General features: G+C 34.8%; 2 protein-coding genes across 2 annotated transcripts; one reads left to right on the top strand and one right to left on the bottom strand.

Annotated features, from left to right (window-relative positions):
* Positions 1–424: 424 nt before the first annotated feature.
* Positions 425–2112, top strand: LOC145018269 (tropinone reductase homolog At5g06060-like). The gene is made up of 5 exons (XM_078976171.1): positions 425–738; positions 1004–1211; positions 1302–1518; positions 1596–1702; positions 1788–2112. Exons 1-5 carry the CDS (start codon positions 530–532, stop codon positions 1974–1976), a joined length of 930 nt encoding a protein of 309 aa, XP_078832297.1. The 5' UTR covers positions 425–529; the 3' UTR covers positions 1977–2112.
* Positions 2113–11124: 9012 nt separating this feature from the next.
* LOC145015158 (putative protein phosphatase 2C 24) lies at positions 11125–13053 on the bottom strand. The gene is made up of 4 exons (XM_078973605.1): positions 12307–13053; positions 11916–12227; positions 11731–11836; positions 11125–11624 (listed from the first exon to the last, which is right to left on the bottom strand). The coding sequence occupies exons 1-4, from the start codon at positions 12793–12795 to the stop codon at positions 11299–11301; spliced, it is 1233 nt and encodes a 410-aa protein (XP_078829731.1). The 5' UTR covers positions 12796–13053; the 3' UTR covers positions 11125–11298.
* Between the last annotated feature and the right edge of the window lie 6767 nt (positions 13054–19820).

A 19820-nucleotide genomic window follows, 5' to 3' on the forward strand; every position in this document is an offset into this window, starting at 1 on the left:
TCAGCATTCTTGAGGAAGAAGAAGAAGATGGGTGAGAGAGAGAAAGAGAGAGAGAGAGAGAGAGAGAGAGAGAGAGAGAGAAAGAGAGGGAGAGATAATATTTTCTTTTAATTTTAATTCTTTTTAAGTGTTGTAATAAAAGAAAATTAAAAATATTAAATAATCAGGGGCAAAATCATCTTTATAAAAAATTTCAAACAAAATCGGATCAAATTCGCAACAAAATGAAAAGTTTGGACCTCTGGTGCTAGTCCAAACATTTTTGGATTAAAGTGACAATTTTCAGCAAACCACAGGGACCATTTGTGCAGTTTGAAAGAAATATATAAGGATACCAAATTAACGACATAAAAAGCATTAGCTACAGCCAAGTAAATGGCGTACATACGATGTATAGGAGGTTGGAGACAAACCGTAGATTCTTGCTTTCGTTTTAATACATGTAACTCATTGCATAAAGATAAACTAATTGAAATTTGAAACGCACAAAAGCTTCCTCCTTCCCTCCATAATCCCAATCTGCGTAGTCATGAGCGATGCATTCGTCTCACCACCATCTCTGCTAATCTTCAGAAAGCTTCAAATTTCAAGCTCCCCATATGGCTCAACTAGTTCAATCAAACCCGCAATTAGACCCAAGTACCGAAGCGTTCATGCCTCCCTCAATCAAAATAATTCAAACAGATGGTCTCTTCAAGGGATGACAGCACTTGTTACTGGTGGTACCAGGGGAATTGGGTACACAGACAAATTCCTCCTCTTACATATGATACGATTTTGATATTTGTATTGGATAAATAAATTGCGATTTATGCTTGGAACCCTAAGTACGATTTGGGTATTTTCAATATTGCATATACGCATGCCATGCTTTAAAATTCGAAGTCTATATGGAATTTTTTGACTATTCGAACGTGCTCGAAGAAATGTCTGATAACAAAATAGACAAACTATACTGATGGAGTCCTGATTAGGTGTAGGATTTTGTTTTCTCTGAACACAGGCATGCGATTGTGGAGGAATTGGCTGAGCATGGGGCAACTGTACACACCTGTGCTCGAAATGAATCTGAACTAAATACCTGTTTGAAGGGTTGGGTGGATAAGGGTTTTGAGATCACTGGTTCAGTCTGTGATGTATCTTTACAACATGATCGTGAAAAGTTAATGAACGATGTTTCCTGCTTGTTTGATGGAAAGCTTTATATACTTGTAAATTTCCCAAATTTCTATGTTAAGTCGTTCTTTTTAGATTAAATCAAAAGGAAACAATAACTATGACTTCCTTGGGTTGATTAGTAGGTAAACAACGTGGGGACAAACATTAGGAAGCCGATGGTGGAATTAACCTCCAAAGAATTTACGACACTAATGTCAACAAATTTTGAATCGGTTTTTCACATCTGCCAACTTGCGCACCCATTGCTCAAAGCATCAAAAACAGGGAGCGTTGTGTTCACTTCATCCGTATCAGCTTTTGTCTCACTCAAGTCCATGACTCTACAAGGAGCCACAAAAGGTAAACTTGTGACAATTTTGTGTTTTTGTCTTGTTGATGAAAATTTATGCAATGTTGTGTTGTTATTTCACTTTTAGGAGCGATTAATCAGCTTACAAGAAACTTGGCTTGTGAGTGGGCGAAAGATGGTATCAGAAGCAATGCTGTAGCCCCTTGGTATATCAAAACATCCATGGTAGAACAAGTAAGTTCCTGTTTGCTTCAATTGTTTTATATATGATTTAGGTTAGAAAAGACATGAGATAACTTATAATCTTAATCGAATCCAGGTACTAAGTAAGAAAGAATATGTTGAAGAGGTCCTTGATTGCACACCACTTGGGAGATTAGGGGATCCAAATGAGGTCTCATCACTCGTTGCGTTTCTTTGCATGCCAGCTTCATCATATATCACTGGCCAAATTATATGTGTTGATGGTGGGATGTCTGTAAACGGTTTCTACCCAAAGCATGCCTAGCTTTTTTTTTTTTTGTTAATCGTGTTTTACTGTGTGCTATCAATTTGCTAATGTTTTTTTTTGGGTTACATTTCACACATATTATTGTTTTGAGATTAGTTTTTTTAATGTTGTGGTTTTAAATTAGTGACACTTATGAGATGGGATCACAATAGGATAGTTTTTCAAGTTGCTTGTTTATGAGACTTGTCTAATTCTAATTGGTAGAAAACCTATGATAATAATAATTATTTAAAAAAAAAAAAAAAAAAAAAAAAAAAAACCCCTTCTCCAATAGCTTTCGTGAACTTTTTGGGTTGATAAAACTCTTCAAAAAAACTCCTAAAGAGCTCATATTATAAATGAAGGGGCAACACGTTGGTTGATTGTCTCTTGATATTTTACTTGTGAAAGAAAACAATACTCAAAGTATAAAGTATAATTAAAAATTGTATAATCTTTTGGGAATATATTACAAGAAGTAAAGTGGAAGTGTTACTTTATGATTAGGTAAAGTTTGAGTCAATTAGTGCTTTTTGATTGATTTGGAAGGAGGATAGAGTTGGTTATCTACTTAATCAAGTTTGGTTATGGGTCTAAAATTAACACCTCATGTCTAGTGTACCCATTTATCAACCAATTATTAAATATCTAGATAACTGTTTAAAACAATATTTTTATAAATTATTGGTAGTCTTGATTTTGATTTTTAACAGATCTTAAATTCTTTTAATCATTGAACTCCAGAAATCAGAAACAAACTGTTCTAGAATGGTTGCGTTTTTTCAAACAAAATAAATGTTGAAACATGTCTATTTCAATCGGCTATAGTGATATTTATATTAAGTATTGATGGTATGTAAAAAGATTATTTACACTTGATTGGAAAATGATAGAAAAAGAACACCTGGAATGATGATTAGAGAGCCCCGTTTACTATTTTCTTTATTAAAGAACGTTATCTTCCTTTACAAAAAGAAATCCTACAATTTAATTTCAGTTAATTTATGCCTTAAAATATCTAGAGTAAATTACACGAATGGTCCCTATGGTTTAGGGTAATTTGCGCATTTGGTCCCTAACTTATTTTTTTAACTCGGAAGGTCCCTACTGTTTGATTTTGTTACGCGGTTGGTCCCTATCTTACCTAAAAAGACTATTATACCCTTGATTTTTTTAATTTATCTAAATAAACACACCCCTAATCCTACCCCCTCACCTTACCTCACCTACCCCATCATTTTTTTCTCTTTAAATAATAGTCTTTTTAGATAAGACAGGGACCAAACGCGTAACAAAAATAAACATTAGGGACCAAACGTGTAACAAAAACAAACCATAGGGACCATTCGTGTAATTTACTCAAATATCTACTTTAAAATCGAATGTTTGAATGATATTTGTTAGACAAAATTATTTGATTTCTTCCGATGGTTTGTCAAAACAGGTTAGTTGATTACAACTAATAAAATGTTTATGTTTTTTTCATAACTGATTTGAAATTATTATTTTACCCTTGATTAGCGTTTCCCACCAAGGATGAAGCTTGAAATCTAAAATCACCACTCACCATGAATGAAGCTTGAATACAGAAATCGATTATGTGAGTTCATCATACCACGAAGATGATTTAAAAACCTAAAAAAAAAAGAGTAATTATTTTGTCGTCAAACACATACACACGATTAATTTCAGAATTGGTGTCCCTCATGAACATCTTTTTGTGTCCTAAGAACGCAACACATATATATGTACACTGTTTCGAAACTTTCAGAGACTAGGTATCGTTGGAGCAAGTTAGGGTTTTAGTTCCAGAAATAAAATCTACACATGATTTCAGATTCCATATATAGGAAGACTTCTTGATCGTGTTTGTCCCTAGGAATTTGGGTTTTTTTCGAGTTTCAAAATCAATTTTGATTTTGATTTGAAAAGATGGAGAATGGCAAACAGATTTGATACGATAACCATACATAAAATCACACATAAATCGATTTTAGACTCACACATACAAATCCAAACACAAATTGAATTCATAAATGAAATCTCACACACAAAAATCAATTTAAAGGGATGGACACACTGTAACATCCCAAAATTCATGACAAAAAAGTTTCATTTTTAGTTACTAAATTATAAAAGCTAATAGTCTAAAAACATCAATAGCAACATCACATGTCATAATCAAAATCAATATCCAAAACATGTCATAAGAACATCATCAGAGTACAACTCACAAAGATCTCAATTGCAGAAAATAATAGTGTGATGCATGGCCACATTAAGACCTTCAATAAGGCCCAATAGCTAAGAAGTCTAAGGGTGACCCAAACCGAGGCCCAAATGACGTAAAGCCCAAATCCAGTGAGTACGCAGGGCGTACTCCTCTATACGCTAAGCATACAGGCTGAATGGCTTGTACGCCCAACGTACTACCCTGTTAAGCCATATTCTCCAAAAAGGGCTTAACACCTTAATACCTAAAGCTCCAAACACATATCTGAGTCCAATAAAGTGTCTTAATCCATAAAGTCGATTACTTGGTGGTTTGCAAACCCCCAAATGGACCCAAACTTGAAATATGACAACCTACTTCCATACAAATGACTAATACTCATGCATGGCCACATCAAGACCTTCAAGATGGTAACTTTTTTTTTGTCTTTGGGACTCAAATAGCACTAAGGGTGGCAACTCTAAGCCTAGAAATGGATTTCGAACCATAAGATCCATTAATGGGGAAAAATATCCAAAAAACTAAACATAGTATATCTAAGCACCCATGGATCAAGTTCAAGACTTTATACCTTGAAAGGCCTGAAACGAAGCAACAATCCCAGATCTACAACTTCTCCTTTGCACCACCACCTTGCTTTGCGTTTACTTCCTTGTATAATGGATCAAAACACCAAAAATACTCTCAAGAGGCCTTCTAGGAACAAGAACACACCAAATATGAATTAGGGTTTCGTGGGAGATGCTTAAGGGTGAGAGGGAGGATGGACTTAAGGCCACAATGTTCTTTATATAGGGAGCAAACCCTAAATTTAGGGTTTTGGAGGCAGCACACGTACGTCGCACGTACTCTATGGTACATTGTGCGTACATGAAAGGCATGTGCGAACAACTTTCACCAGTACGTTGCGCGTACACAGGGTGGTACGCCCATCGTAGGGCACCCTGAAGCCTATTTAGCAACGATCCAATGGATCCAAGACCAATCAATATAAAATAACCAATCAGATACATAAATAATACATTGGAGAATTACCGAGCGTTACACACATACACATTGTACTTGATCTTAAATCTAACAACAAAGGAGGCTGGTGGTGACGATGGTGTTTCTGGAGAGAGAAAATCAACGTTAAGTTAGAGAATATGGATATGATGGTGAAACATCCCAAAACTACAGTCCAAAATAAAATCACATGCCATGTATCTCAAACATCATAACCAGAAAAATGTATCAACTCATGTATCAGATATCAGAGTCTAACATATCTCAGGATGAAGACTGTGGTGTGTGCCATGCGATCATCCCAAGCCCTTCCCTTTGCTAGCTCAAGTACCTGAAACCAAACGAAAACTGTAAGCATGGAGCTTAGTGAGCTCCCCCAAACTACCACATACCATATAAATAACATACAAATAGGAGATACAAGCCCCGCCCACTCTCATAGAGATTTGGGCCCCGCCTACACTCTGTTGTCTAGAAGATTCTGTCCCCCCCCCACACAGACACACACTCCGTTGTCTAGGAGATTCGGGCCCCACCCACATTTCGCTACTAACATGCATACAAGTATCACACAGACAACAAGTATATCTATCAAACAATCACATAACTATACTTAAATAATACTATGAGATTCGGGCCCCACCTACACTCGAAAGCTAGGAGATTCAGGTCCCGCTCACACTCAGCTACTAACATATCACATATACGGGCCGACCTTGGTGCCTTCGACCCGTTCCTATTGAAAGGAAACACACCTGGCAAGACTGAATGCTTAAAACTCGAATAAAGAATCCCTGTCTACTACTCCGGCGACTTTCCGGCTATTAATTCCATAATAACACTTAATCAAAATCTGATAATCCTCTTTAGGGTAAAACAACCATTTTACCCCTAGTCAAAGTCAACGTCCTGGTCAAAGTCAAATTCAAGGTCAACTCCCAGTCAACTCAACTCATCGAGTTATCTCCCCACTCGGCGAGTCCCTGTAATGCTTAAACTCGTGGTCAACTGAGTCAACTCGTCGAGTTCTTCCTGTCATAATAATTGGTACAGCCCGCTTCAACTCGTCGAGTCCTTCCCTAGACTCGTCGAGTTCCCCTGTCTGAATGAGCCATCCTAAAGGATTAAGCTTCTACCTTTCAGATCTATGCTCTAAAATTCTTCTACATACTGGTAATACACTCTTAAGGGTAAAGTTTCCAACTTTATCCGTCCTGAGTAATTCTTAATGGGTTTAACCCAAACCCTAGCTTCTTTAAGACATAAATCTTGATCCATAAGCTATAACTTCCTAAACCAAGGCACAATATACTAGATCTAGGTTGATATCATCTGCTAGTCATGTAAAGTCCCGAGCTTTCCTTCCATGCATGGTCTTTTAGGGCTAAAAAGACCATGTTCTTGCATACAAGCTTGCATGGGGCTTCCATGGTCATATGGGTCTATTTATAGTGCAAATAGGATATATTGGATAACCCTAATTTGAATAAAATATTATTAATCCAATTTGGTAAGTATCCACCTCCATAATTATCCACATGGGATAATCTAGAAACCCTAATTATCCTTAGGAATTTCGTTCACCATCTTCTTAGGAAGGTTCTGGAACCTCTTGTTCAATTATTGAACAATTGTACTTTAGTCCTGACACTTTTAATTAATTCTTTTAATCTCAAAATTAATTCCATTTACGTTTTGATTATTTATTAATTAAATAATATGATTTGTAATTAATATATTATTTTCATAATAAATTAATAAACCATTTATTTCAATTTATTTATCAAAAAATAAATTTAACCTCTCTTTCCAAAAGTCATCATGTCTAGTTGCTAGTTATGAGGGCAACCCAAAAGGATTGTGCTACTATCAATTCAAATATATACCAATTATGGTTATGGGCTTAGACACCTAATCCAACATGATGGAAATAAAGATGTAGGGTTTTAGGGAGGTGTGTGGGGGTAGGGGTTGGGTTTTAGTGTTTTTTTATCCATAATGCATTGAAGTGAACGGCTTAGAATACAATAGATTCTCATATCATCATTCCTATTCAAGAAACTCTATCAATCTTTTTTCCAAAAAATTAAAATCATCAATTTGAATGTAAAATATTTTAAACATTCACCAAATAAGTAAATAACTTTCAATTTTTTCATTGAAGAGTTCAATGACTATTGGATTCCAAAATCATTGAGTGTTAAAATGGCATCTCATAATGGAAGCTGTTATCTATTAAATAACAATTATGTTTGCCAGTTGCCACCTCATTAGAATATCCATTAAGAGCATTTATGTAACATCCCTAAAACCATGATAATTGTTTTTCATTTTTATAAAAACATTTCCCAAATAAACCATTAATAAACTAACATTTTTTTTCAAATCATATCCCAGAAAATCAAAGTGTCAAATCAATCTCTCAAGGCATAAACAATAGGAGGAAGTGTACAATCACGCCTTCACCTTCCCCTGAACATCAGAAGTACCTAAAACCATGAAATCAACAGTTTAAGCCAAAGCTTAGCAAGTTTCCCCAAAATACTTTACATAACAATACACATATAATACATGAATATCGAGCCTACAACAAAAGACTAGACCCCCTCCCCCAGACCTACAACACATGATTGGATCGCCCTGACCCTGCAATATATAGTTGGACCGCTCCCGAGCATGCAACATAAATTTGGACCGCTCCTAGGTTTGTTGGCCTCCCACACATAGCAACGTCCTATAAACAAGGATACATAACACAATCAACTGTCAGCAGTCAACCCAGTTGACCTACAAACCGCATAGAGCTCAAGGCAGTAAAAGGAAATCAAGCCTATGCGCCACGTAAGGCAGATTATGCTCCCGTAGCTCCCTGATGACTTATCTTAATCATTATGTCCTTAAAACAATATATCAACTCCTTATAGTTTCATATCTACACCAAATGGATGTCTTAATGGATAATGTCTCTGACCTTATCCATTTACATGGTCACAAAGAGCACAAAATCAAAACCTAGGTCCATAAAGTTATCTATTATTCAAGAATTCATGTGTAGATGAATGAGAATGACCAAACTCTCATTTTTATGACTTAACAACCCTAAAAAAGTTTGGAAATGGTACTCCAATGGTTTGGAGTAGCTTATTCTCATCTAAACCATGGTTATGGGGATAAAAGCATGAAATTCTTAAGCATAACTATATCTAACATGAGGTAACATCAAGGTAGAAACTTTATACTTTCTGGAAGTGGATGAGTGAATGTAAATCCCGGATCTACACTGATTTGAGCTCCTAAGTGGTTCCATGATGCTCTTCTTCCTTCAAAAGTGAACACAAAACTCTCCAAAAGCTCGAAACTCATAAATAGTGATTAGGGTTTTCAAGGAGCACGTTTGGGAAGGTGGGGGTTGAGAATGGAAGGGCGTCAAGGGGTTAGAGCCTTTAAATATGGCTCACAGCCCGAAGGATTATAGTTTTGGTTCTAGGCTCCTACGCTCAACGTAGGGGACTACCCCACTCCCAACGTAGGTTAAGGATTCTTGAAAGTAAGCTTAAAAATAAAATAAAATAAATACCTTCAAAATCGGGTGTTATAATTCCCCCCCACTTGAACTAGATTTCGTCCTAAAAAATCCTTAGCTGCAAATAGATCCGGACGTATCTTTACCTCAGGCTCTCAGGTACACTTGGAACCCTTCATATGTTTCCACTGAACCTTGACTAAAGGTACCACCTTGTTGTGCAAGGCCTTCGTCTTCCTATCCAAAATAGCCATCAGCCTCTCCACGTAATTCAAACGCTCATCGAATTGAATGTCATCTAACGGAACCATCACTGAATCATTGACCACAGACTTTCGAAGCTGAGAAACTGGAAGGTGATGTGAATTTGACTAAGCTCCTTAGACAGATCCAATCGGTAACTTGCCCTTCTTCCTGAAGCGTATCACATCCTCCCAGGGTGACTGTAACATCCCCCTCTGGCACGTTTCACAATATTGTCCACTTTGGGCTCCCAACACGAAAACTTACTAGGGGTCACCCATCTCTGACTTGCTCTCTCCCGGACACGCTTAACTGCAGAGTTCTTATGGGATTTGCTGGCTTCACAACTTTAAAACTGTTGTGATAGGGAATGTATCCACACCTCTTATAAGGAAACGTTTCTTCCTCCTTCCCAGTCGATGTGGGATCAGGTGCAACTAATATGCCCGCCTTCACCCCCCATTATAGATTTCGATATTCCCGTCGAACACATCGACACGTACCTTGGCTCTGATACCATTGTAACATCCCCCTCTGACACGTATCACAATATTGTCCGCTTTGGTCTCTCGGCACAAAAACTTTCCTGGGGGTCACCCATTACTAGATTGCTCTCTTCCGAGCACACTTAACTGCAAAGTTCTTATGTGATCTGTTATCATCATGGCTTTAAAACACGTTGTAACGTGAAACTTTGTCTAGTTTAATGCACTATAAGAAAAAAAATTGATATAATTGTATAGAATATACAATAATAATATCTCAATCTGTTGAATTTTATAAAACAATATATTATAAATTATAAATATATACAAGAAAAAACACATAAAAACTCATGCCAAAACACAAACTCAATTACAAGTTATTTATAAAAATCAAGTATATAGGTCCTAAAACAATGGATGTTCTTGTAACATAACCTCTCAATCAATTACAAATGTATTTGAAGTAATTATTTGAAACTTTTCTTTTTTGTTTATATGTAAGACTTGTCATTAAATTTCAATATATATTAATAGATTGATATTGTTAGTTATTTTATTTTATTTTATTTCTCTAGAAGTAATTATTTGAAACTTTTCTTTTGTTTAGCCAAAGAATGAGGGCCAGGTTTGTGCCAGCACATAACCTGGATCGTGACGCAGCATCCTTAATGGGTCCCACTCGTATCTCACTTTGTCCCACATGACTCCCTTACACCTTTGAAAATACAGCATCTTCATTCTCCACCCTTCTTTTTAAAATTTTCTATTTTTGGAAACAATTGTCCTTTTCATTTCACTTTATGATCCAGTAATTTTCATCTTCAATTTTCTATCAGGTAACGGTCACAGTGAGAGCATAAAACATCGTTTAGTTGAATCAAACACCCTTTACTATAGCATATTAGCATTGCCCTCACATCCACATTATGTGATTGATGGACAAGATATATCACATGATGATAAGTTCCTCATGTTCTAAAGCATTGTCAAAATAGCACAAATGTAGGCTTGTGTTTCTACATGTGTGTTACATGATTTAAGAACTTAATATTCGATTGCATAATTATTTCCCTCCGTTTTTGTTCATAGCAATGTAACCACACAATTTATTCACTTGTGTTCCTAGCCTAGCTCATCACATGATTTGAGCAGTCCAGTTGCGCTCATGTTTGTGAATAACATCCTCCGTTATAAGGTTTTAGTGTGGGTTCACATTCCAACTTCATTCTATCCCACAATTGGAGTGCTTTAGCTCGTGTCTCCAGCATTTTCATCGATATTTTCATAGTTGTCCACTACATAATTCGAACTTCTCAGTTCCATCAAATAATTCAAACACTCACCCTTCGAGCATTATCCAACCACTCAACAACTTGCGTTCTTAGTACCATATTCCACAAGCCCATAACACTCGTGCTATTGCATTCACCTTATGGCTTATTAGTACATTTGAGATGATGTTTCAACAATCATATCACGTTGGATTTCATTATCAAAAGTTTTTTTTTTTTTTTCAAATGCCATTTTAACATCCGTACCCAAATAGTAAACAACGAAACTGATTACACTCTTTTAATAAACTTTTCAAATAATTTAGATCAAAATAATGTGACGATATTCTTCTTGAAGGTTGAAACAACGTTAAGGCAGAAAACATTAAGAAAAAACACAACGAAATGAGAATTAAGAAAGCACAACCAATTATGTTGATTAAAAATAATTACAATCGTCTAAACTTAATTTTTCATAAAAGATGGAGATGAACATTCATTCCATTCCCCATAGTTTCTTTTTTCAGTTTTTGCCCCCAAAAGTCGAAACACATCCAAGGCGAAATGTCATTATCATTCTTCATTTCTTCCTCAGATCGACAACCACAACACTCACATTATCCGTGCTCCGCCGTGCCAACGCCAACTTTGTCAGTAGCATCGATGCATCAGAGCAAGCTCTGTCACAGTTCTCCGACTCCGACTCTTCGCTCTCCGCCGGATTCTTCATGTTCGCCGCGGGTCTCTTCCCTTTCAGACACATTCTCGCCACTCCACACGCGGTGTCGTTTGACACCACGTCCCACAGTCCGTCACTCGCAATTATTAAACACTCATCTTCCGGCGCCCGATCTGTAATCGTCACTTCCGGCTCGCAACTCACGTAAGGTTTTAGATAATTGTCGCCTGATAAAATCAAAATTCAGTATGAGAACTGAGAATTGGAGACGACGAAAAAAAATTTCAAATACTTTTGAATGATATGGAAAGTAATTTAGTTATTTACACTCACCGATGGCTCTAGACATGGCCAGAACTCCGAGAACTCTAGCACCTTCCCAGTATATAACTCGCCCTCCGGCAGCTTGAATCCGGTTGAGTTCATCTGGACGATCCGGCTGCAAGCAAATTTGCACGTAAAATTAGTAAAAATTCATCATAAAAACCACAAATCATTAGATGTAATTCTCAACTAACCTTGTGATCGTTTGATAGAGGCACTGCTTTTCCGTTTCGACAAAGTACAGCTCTAGAATCGCCACAATTTGCGACTATGATCTTATCAGGAGTCATGATCGCAACAACCGCCGTCGATCCAACAGCGTCGGACTCCGGCGCCTGAAGTTCGCACCGGCAGTTGCCGCCGACGGTACCTTGGTTCCACTCTATTACTTCCTTGTCCATTCGGTTGAAACATTGCTCCATTGTTTTCGTCCATTCCGATTCCACCTTTTTGTTCAACTCTTCTTTCACAAGCAAGTGTAGCCGATCCTTACATCTGGTTGCGACCTAAAATAATCAAAAGAAAAATTTAATAATCGTGACACTTGTAACATGTTCAATTTCAGATTATGAAGTTTATACGTACATGAGAACAACCATGGCCATCGTAGACGCCAAAATAGTGCATAGTAGACGTTTGATTATCATCACCGGTTAAAAACGAAGGATGAATAGCGACAGCGTCTTCCATGTCCCTCCGCCGTCCGCAGACCGACGCAACACCGAATTTCGGAAGCGCTTCCGCGTCAATAAAAACAGCAGACCCCGAAGGTCTCAAAATTGTAGCCACTAAAGGCGTAGGCTTAACAACATCACCCCCATCATCCTCCGTTTTGGGTTTAATTTCCGAAGTGTTACAGTTCTGGAAAGCGTCGTTGCACTCACGTGAGAACGACGCCGGGGAGATCGACAATCTCGCTTGCTTAACCCCGTTCTCCGTTTCAAGCGTCGCTACTCCGGCCACAAACTTAACACGGCGGAGCTCCATCCTTTTACGCCTCGCTGATTGAGAATTCGAGTCGCAATTCGGCGAGGCCTCGTTCTCACTCACAACCCCACAGCAAATCTCCGCCATAATCCACCACCACCGCCACCCCTAAAACAGCCGTCTTTAAGTCTCCGATCATAAACAACCGATGTTCAAGAATATTTCATCACTGTACACAAAATCCCGGTGAAGATTCGTAATATAAGTCGAATTGAAGGCAGAAGAGAGAGATAGCTAGAGAGAGGTGTTTAAAGGGGACACTAAAGACTAAAGAGAAACAAGAGGGACCTCAAGGGAAGCTTTTTGGTGTCGCCACGGGGTAACTGCCCGTAAACATTTCGGGCAGAGGGGCAACTGATCGAGTGACGTGTGGGAGTATGTTATGAGAGTGGTTCCCCGCCTAAAAACCTATCTCCCTGATCTCGGCCGTCCATCTCTGATATCATCAAACGCGTGTACTGTAAACTTTTCCGTGCGACGGACGTGGGCCAATCAGAATGAAACACGGCTGGTGGAGAGTAATTTCACGGTCTGACACGCATGTGGTCAGTCTTTTGAATTATTTTTTTTTTTAATTTGATTTTTAATTTTTTAATAGTAATTTGGGAGGCGGGGGTGTACGTGGCGAAGATCGTCAAGTACGAGATTGTGTAGTGTTCTCAGTTCTGTGTGTGTGGGGAATTGAATTAATCTTTTATTCTTTATTTGTTATTTGTTATTCCCTTCCCATTAAGTTTTTCAAAACGGATTGAATTTTAACAAAATATATTTTCAAATTCACGTTTTATATATTTCTTAAATTATATATATTATTAACATCGGTTATAAATTATAGCCTGTAAGATTTTATGTATTTTATACTTTTCCTGTTTTAAGGTTTTAGATATTTAACAATTATTTAAATATAATTATTAACAACGTGTTGGTAATATGTAACTATATGATAATAATACGTATATATACTTTTGTTGTACTTAATTATATTGTTATATGGTAATACGTATATATAATTTTTTTGTACATCTTGGAAAGGAGAAGAAGATTTTTAGAAGTAAAAGATCGTGGAAGTAGTAAAAACACCGAAAAACTAAAATTACAACCAAAAAGCAACAAAGTCTGAAAAACTATAACGACCTAAGGATTATTTCTGTTGAACTTAAACTTGGATCTCATAATGAGTTGTGTGAAACACTTTTGTACTTGTTTGGACTAGTCGTATATACACGTATGTTGCGAAATTTAGGGATAATATATAAAATACATTATATTTTATGATAAGTGATAACGCCGGTTGAAAGTTAAACAATTTTTTCTCGAAATAACTAATATATTTATATTTTTAAGATTTGACACTTTTAAAAAAAAACACCGATAACTTTTTGGTATTACATAATTTTTTCATAACAATCGTTAAATTTTTTTAGGATAAGAATGGAGCGGGACCTAAACCGAGCCGGTACCAACCCAAGATCCATGAATATCGAATTGGGTGGAAAGTCGATACCGAGCAGCAGAAGGAACTAACAGTACTGCTACAGGCACCGGTTTTCAATAATAACGCTGATACTGAATCCCGAATCTCATGATTTTAGAGTGCCGATTACAGTCTATATTAACATAAACAGTATCAGTTCAGATTGGAAATTTATGTATTCCGGCTCACCACTACTTTTTTTTTCTTGGAAAAAACGCTCTAACTTTTTTTTAATAAAAATCTTTATGCATCTGAAAAACTTTTTCGTTTTAATACGTAATTTTCATACTTTTCTTGTTGTTGATACTTATGATTTTTGATGGGTTTTAATATTAAAATTTGAAGGAAACATCTTATTTTTTAACAAAATAAAAAGAAATGATGTCATATCTAACTAGTGTTGACAAAATATATTTGATTGATGCTTAAAGATTGTAGCATATAAAAACAACAATCTAATATTCTTTGACATCTTATAATATTTTTGAACTAAATATCACAATTTTCAAACAATAATCTATAAAAATAAAACACCTCCCCCCCCCCCCCCCAAAAAAAAAAAAAAAAAAAAAAAAACAACAATTTGCCATAAATTAAGTTTTATGAAAATCAACATTTAAGGAACCACGTACTTCCCATAACACTTCTGTTTTTGCTAACGAGTTGAAACCGAAACCACATATAGAAGAAAATATTTGGGTTGTCATTTTTAATGTGAAAGTTATTAAGACTTCATTTTCAGTTTTTTTCGCTTTTTCTGGTATTCCACAATTGTACTATATCACTCCCAACTTCTCACACCATCAACATCTGCCTCTTAGCTCCTACTCATTCCACTTAAACTTGTTATCAACTTTGCATATTTTGTTTATTTATTTATTTTTGACTTGCTTTATCCCCAACTTGTCTTTCAGTATATTTAGTGTTTTAACCCAACATGACACAACACGTTTAAAAAGTCCAAACCTTAAAGTCACTAACTTGATACAAACTAAACGTGTAATGTTTGCAAGTCTACCCGTATGAATGTATTTAACATGTTTAATGTTTCAACGTGATACGTTTGTCAGGTCTACCTGTATAAATATACTTTGGTCCATTTGATAATGGTACAAGCTATGGAAATGACTCTTAAATTCTAGTACCATCGGATTTCATTAGAATCCGCAAACCATGAACTCATTTAGAAATAAGTTAGTGTAGTATTTTTACTAGAATGACTAATATTTCTTGGTTCAGTATGCTAGAAGTGCAATAGAAAAGATACAGTGTCTAATTGATTATACCCTTAAAGAAGAGCACCAGCAAAGTTATTATTAGATAACTTTACAATCACATTCGATTCTTTATGAAGACCATACCATACTGATCTTTCTTAGACCGATCTTTTTGCTCATCTTGATTTTTTTGTTGATTTTTTTGTTGGTTATGAGACAAGAAAATCTATGTTGGATAGTCATTGCCACTCGTCAAGAATAGAGTGGAACATGTGTAATTCTAACACTTGGTTCTTACCCAAAAATCATGGACCCCAAAATGAATGATTAAATTCCAATATTGAATGGCAATAATGCTTTCAAAAAGAAGGTTGGTGTGTCCATTTTGTCTTTGAAACCTCTCTACTAATCTTCATATATATCTCAAACAAAGATTTGGTTCCTCCAAAAAAACAATACTAAAATCTTTACAAAAAATAAATCTATTGCATATTATATAGAAAATGTTACTTTTTTAGGTTGGAGAAACAAAGATGTTTAAAATGAAATTTCGTCACAATATATTTTTATTGAATATTATGTATCGACAAACCAAAAACAATAAAATAATTTAAACCGAAAATTTTAAAAAACAATGCAATGTAAGTAGTATTACTAGAATCCGAATGAATTTTGAATGAAAAAGAGAACCAGCTATCGTTGGAGTGTGTCGTTTTCTTTGCTCGATTTTTTAGTTAAAGTGTTATCAAGGTAGTGATTAAATTCCCAAAATTTTCTTAACTTTACTTTATATCAAAATTTCTAAAAGATGTGTCTACTTTTGGAAATAATTTGCAATGAAATATAGTCATTCGGGTTGCTTAACGATGAACATACAACTATTGATTTTGTTAAAAAATCTATAATGTATTTATTAATGTATTGTTCGTGTTAATAAGACCATATAAATATGTAAAATTTTATTTTAATTGTCTTCAAAGTTAAAATTATTTTATGAAATTCTTAAAAGACTTACAAATTATCTAAAAACAACAATATTTTGTCATACATAACAATTTAGGTTTTAAAAAACTATACAATTCATATATCGTACAAAGTGTTAAATCATAAATTGTTATGTATGGTTTATGAAGAATGTTTCTATAACTATCATTTTTATTTATATAGAAATAATATAAATTTATTTATATATTGATGTATAATTTAGAGGTGTGATAAGACGGTTTGGTTCGGTTATTGGTCAAAACTGAACCATAATTATTACAATTGGTTAATGCATTCCAATAACATTAAGTAACGGTTAATATTGTTTTGATTAGTGATTTTTGACGGTTAATAGTTATGGTTAATGGTTAATATCAATTAACCAAAATGGTCCAAAATGACAAAAATAAAAATATTTCTTTATAAAAATTGAAAAACACAAGGTTTATAGTTATAAAAAGTGAATGATTGTGTATATATAATTGTAATGATAGAATATTACTTATCTTATCTAACTCTAAATAATTATCCTTTAAATTTTCAACTTTCAATACAATTACATATCATATATTTACTATTATATTATATTAAAAACAATATTAGTATTATTGGTTAGGTATGGTTTATAATTGTTCGCTTTTTGATGAAAACCATAACCGAATCATATGTATTCGGTTAATCAAAATTAGAAATCGAACCGTATATTTTAGTAATAGTTTGGTTAAAATGATTCGGTTATATCGGTTAATTTGGTTATGGTTTGGTTTTTCGGTTAATATACTCAAGAAAATGTATAGTATTAATAACTATTTGAGATATTTTTTTTAATGAACGCATCCAATAATTATAATATTTGGTTTAACCTGAATTTTGTTGAATTTTTTTTACTTAAATACAATACATAAAAGTCCTTTTATTGCAATAAATTAAAAAAAAAATTAGACATCACACTAAAATCTAACATATTTTATAATAATCGTTAATGTGCAAATAAATGAGTGTAAATTACAATCACATTTATAATAAAAACCTTATTATAGCTTAAAGAGAGGATAAATATCCTACCAACTTAAAATAAAAGGATTTTCTAATATGTGTCATAAGGCATTAAATATCATAAATATTACCATAATTAAATATGTGAAATTCATTATAAGAAATATTGTTATAATTAAAAATGAAATATATTAATAATCTCCATAATAAACGGATTTGACATTTAATTATGGTAATATTTGTGACATTTAAGATACATATTAGAAAACCCCTAAAACAAAATCTCAACGAAATATGTTGATTTCAGGTAAAATAATCATATACTTGAAGATTTTTATTATTTTGGAGAATTAAAGTATGATTTTAAAATTAATATAAAAATTGATTAATTAAAATCAAAATTAATGTATAGACGTTATTATTTATTAAAACTCATAAAACGTTATTTCTATTAATAGGATTATTTACATCATTAATTATGCTTTTATTCCTTATTATTTATTTAAACTCATAAAACGTTATTCCTATTACTCGGAATATTTGCATCATTACATGTGCTTTTGTTCATCTGGAAGGACAATATCTTTGGATTCCTATTATAGGAAAGAAAGAAAAACTTTTTCTTTGGTTCTTTTAATTATTGCTAAAACTAGCATACAAGCTTTCATCATCAACAAATATTATATGCATCGACCACATAAAATAAAATAAAATAGAGATATTAACTAAAATCCATCTATAGAGATATTAACTAAAATAATCATATTCTAAGTTAACATTATAGAAAATAAGTATTTTTTAAATGACCGATATATTTGAAATGATCATTCCACAACAAACATAAGTTTTTAAACTATTTTACTATATCTGATGAAGTGTCGTGCGGGCAAATATCAAGCCAAAAGCTTGATTATAGAAACTCATCGTAGCATTATTTAGGTTGTTGGGTTAATCCAGAAATATGGGACAATTTAAGTCTAGGGGCAATTTTGGAAATTTTCTTTTTAAGAATTATTTGTGTTAGTTTAGGATACTAGCTGTTTTAGTATAAATAAGGGTATAAATTTAGGTTTATTTGCTTAAGTTTTCCAGGAATAAAAATTCTTGTTCAGCAAGTAATTAGAAAGCTCTCTCGTTTTTTTCTTATTCCCCTATTATCGCCTCTATTTCACCATCTTTACAGTGCAGTTTTTCCTTCCTGTTTTGTTCTGTTTTTCTTAGGCAATAAGGTTGCATTAGGTATCATCAGGGTAGATACCTACATTTGGTATCAGAGCGAATATGGTATAAGCAATCTTAAGGTGCTGCAATATCGAACAAAGAAGATGTTTCAATATCCTATGTTGTCACAATCAAACTATGCGGCATGGGCTGTTAAGATGAAAATATACATGCAAGCTCAAGAGGTGTGGGAAGCCATTGAGCCCAAGAACGCATAGAATCCTATTAGAGTTAAGAAGGATAAGATGGCAATGGTTGCCAACAATCATGTTATCCCCGAAAATGTCTTGTTGTTAATTGCGGAGAAGCAAACGACAAAGTATGGGCAACATTGAAGGTGATGTAAATGGATGCAGAAAAGGTAAGGGTTGTGAAGGTCCAAACCTTAAAGGCGGGGTTTAAAATTCTGAATGTGAAGGAATCCGAGACAATCGATGATTTTTCTGTAAAAATCGACAACATCGTGAGCAATATCCGGGCCTTGGGAGATACAATGGAGGAATCATATGTTGTGAAAAAGTTGCTTCGTGTTGTATTGAGTAAGTTCGTGCAAATTACTACAACAATCGAGCAATTCGTGAATCTTGAGACGATGAATGTCAAGGAGGTCGTCGGGAGACTCAAAGCTCATGAAGAGAGAATTTGTTGGCATGTTCAACACGAAGAACAAGATGAAAAGAAGTTGTTGCTTACTCACCAAGAATGGACCGAAAGGCAAGAGAAGCAGAAGGAAGAACATGCTCATTCCTCACAAGATAACAATCTCAACAACACACGAAACCAAGGTGGTCGAGGAAGAGGTTGCGTTGGAAATTACACAAATCGTGGAGGTCGTGGAAGAGGCAACAACCATCAATCTCATGAAGACACTCATGGTATGTTTGATAATCGAGATAACACTCACATTCAATGTTACAATTACCAAGAATATGAACACTATGCAGCAGAATGCAAGAGCTCAAGACGAGAAAGACAAAAAACACAAAGCAAACTTAGCCTAAGGCCACATCGATGAAGAACTGACTTTACTAATGGCAATACTCCACATGTAACACTCCAAATCAGGTACTACTTTGAAACCCTTGAAGAAATTTAATTTGAGCATAATAGTCCCCTGAAGTATGATGGGCGTACTTATGAGTACGCTTAGCGTACTATGCAAAGTTGACCACGGAGGGGTAGCACGTACGCTGGGCGTACGTGTCGGATGTCCAAAACCC

The sequence above is a fragment of the Lactuca saligna genome, chromosome 9 (assembly GCF_052625555.1).
Source record: "Lactuca saligna cultivar CGN05327 chromosome 9, ASM5262555v1, whole genome shotgun sequence".
NCBI lineage: Eukaryota > Viridiplantae > Streptophyta > Magnoliopsida > Asterales > Asteraceae > Lactuca > Lactuca saligna.

Bases quoted from the DNA above. Each gene is read 5' to 3' on its own strand.
- LOC145018269 (XM_078976171.1), top strand. From the start codon at position 530: ATGAGCGATGCATTCGTCTCACCACCATCTCTGCTAATCTTCAGAAAG. The intron at 739-1,003 runs GTACACAGACAA...CTCTGAACACAG, and splicing joins GGTGGTACCAGGGGAATTGG to GCATGCGATTGTGGAGGAAT. The intron at 1,519-1,595 runs GTAAACTTGTGA...TTTCACTTTTAG, and splicing joins TCTACAAGGAGCCACAAAAG to GAGCGATTAATCAGCTTACA.
- LOC145015158 (XM_078973605.1), bottom strand. From the start codon at position 12,795: ATGGCGGAGATTTGCTGTGGGGTTGTGAGTGAGAACGAGGCCTCGCCG. The intron at 11,837-11,915 runs GTTAGTTGAGAA...ATTTGCTTGCAG, and splicing joins CTCTATCAAACGATCACAAG to CCGGATCGTCCAGATGAACT. The intron at 11,625-11,730 runs GTGAGTGTAAAT...TGATTTTATCAG, and splicing joins GGCCATGTCTAGAGCCATCG to GCGACAATTATCTAAAACCT.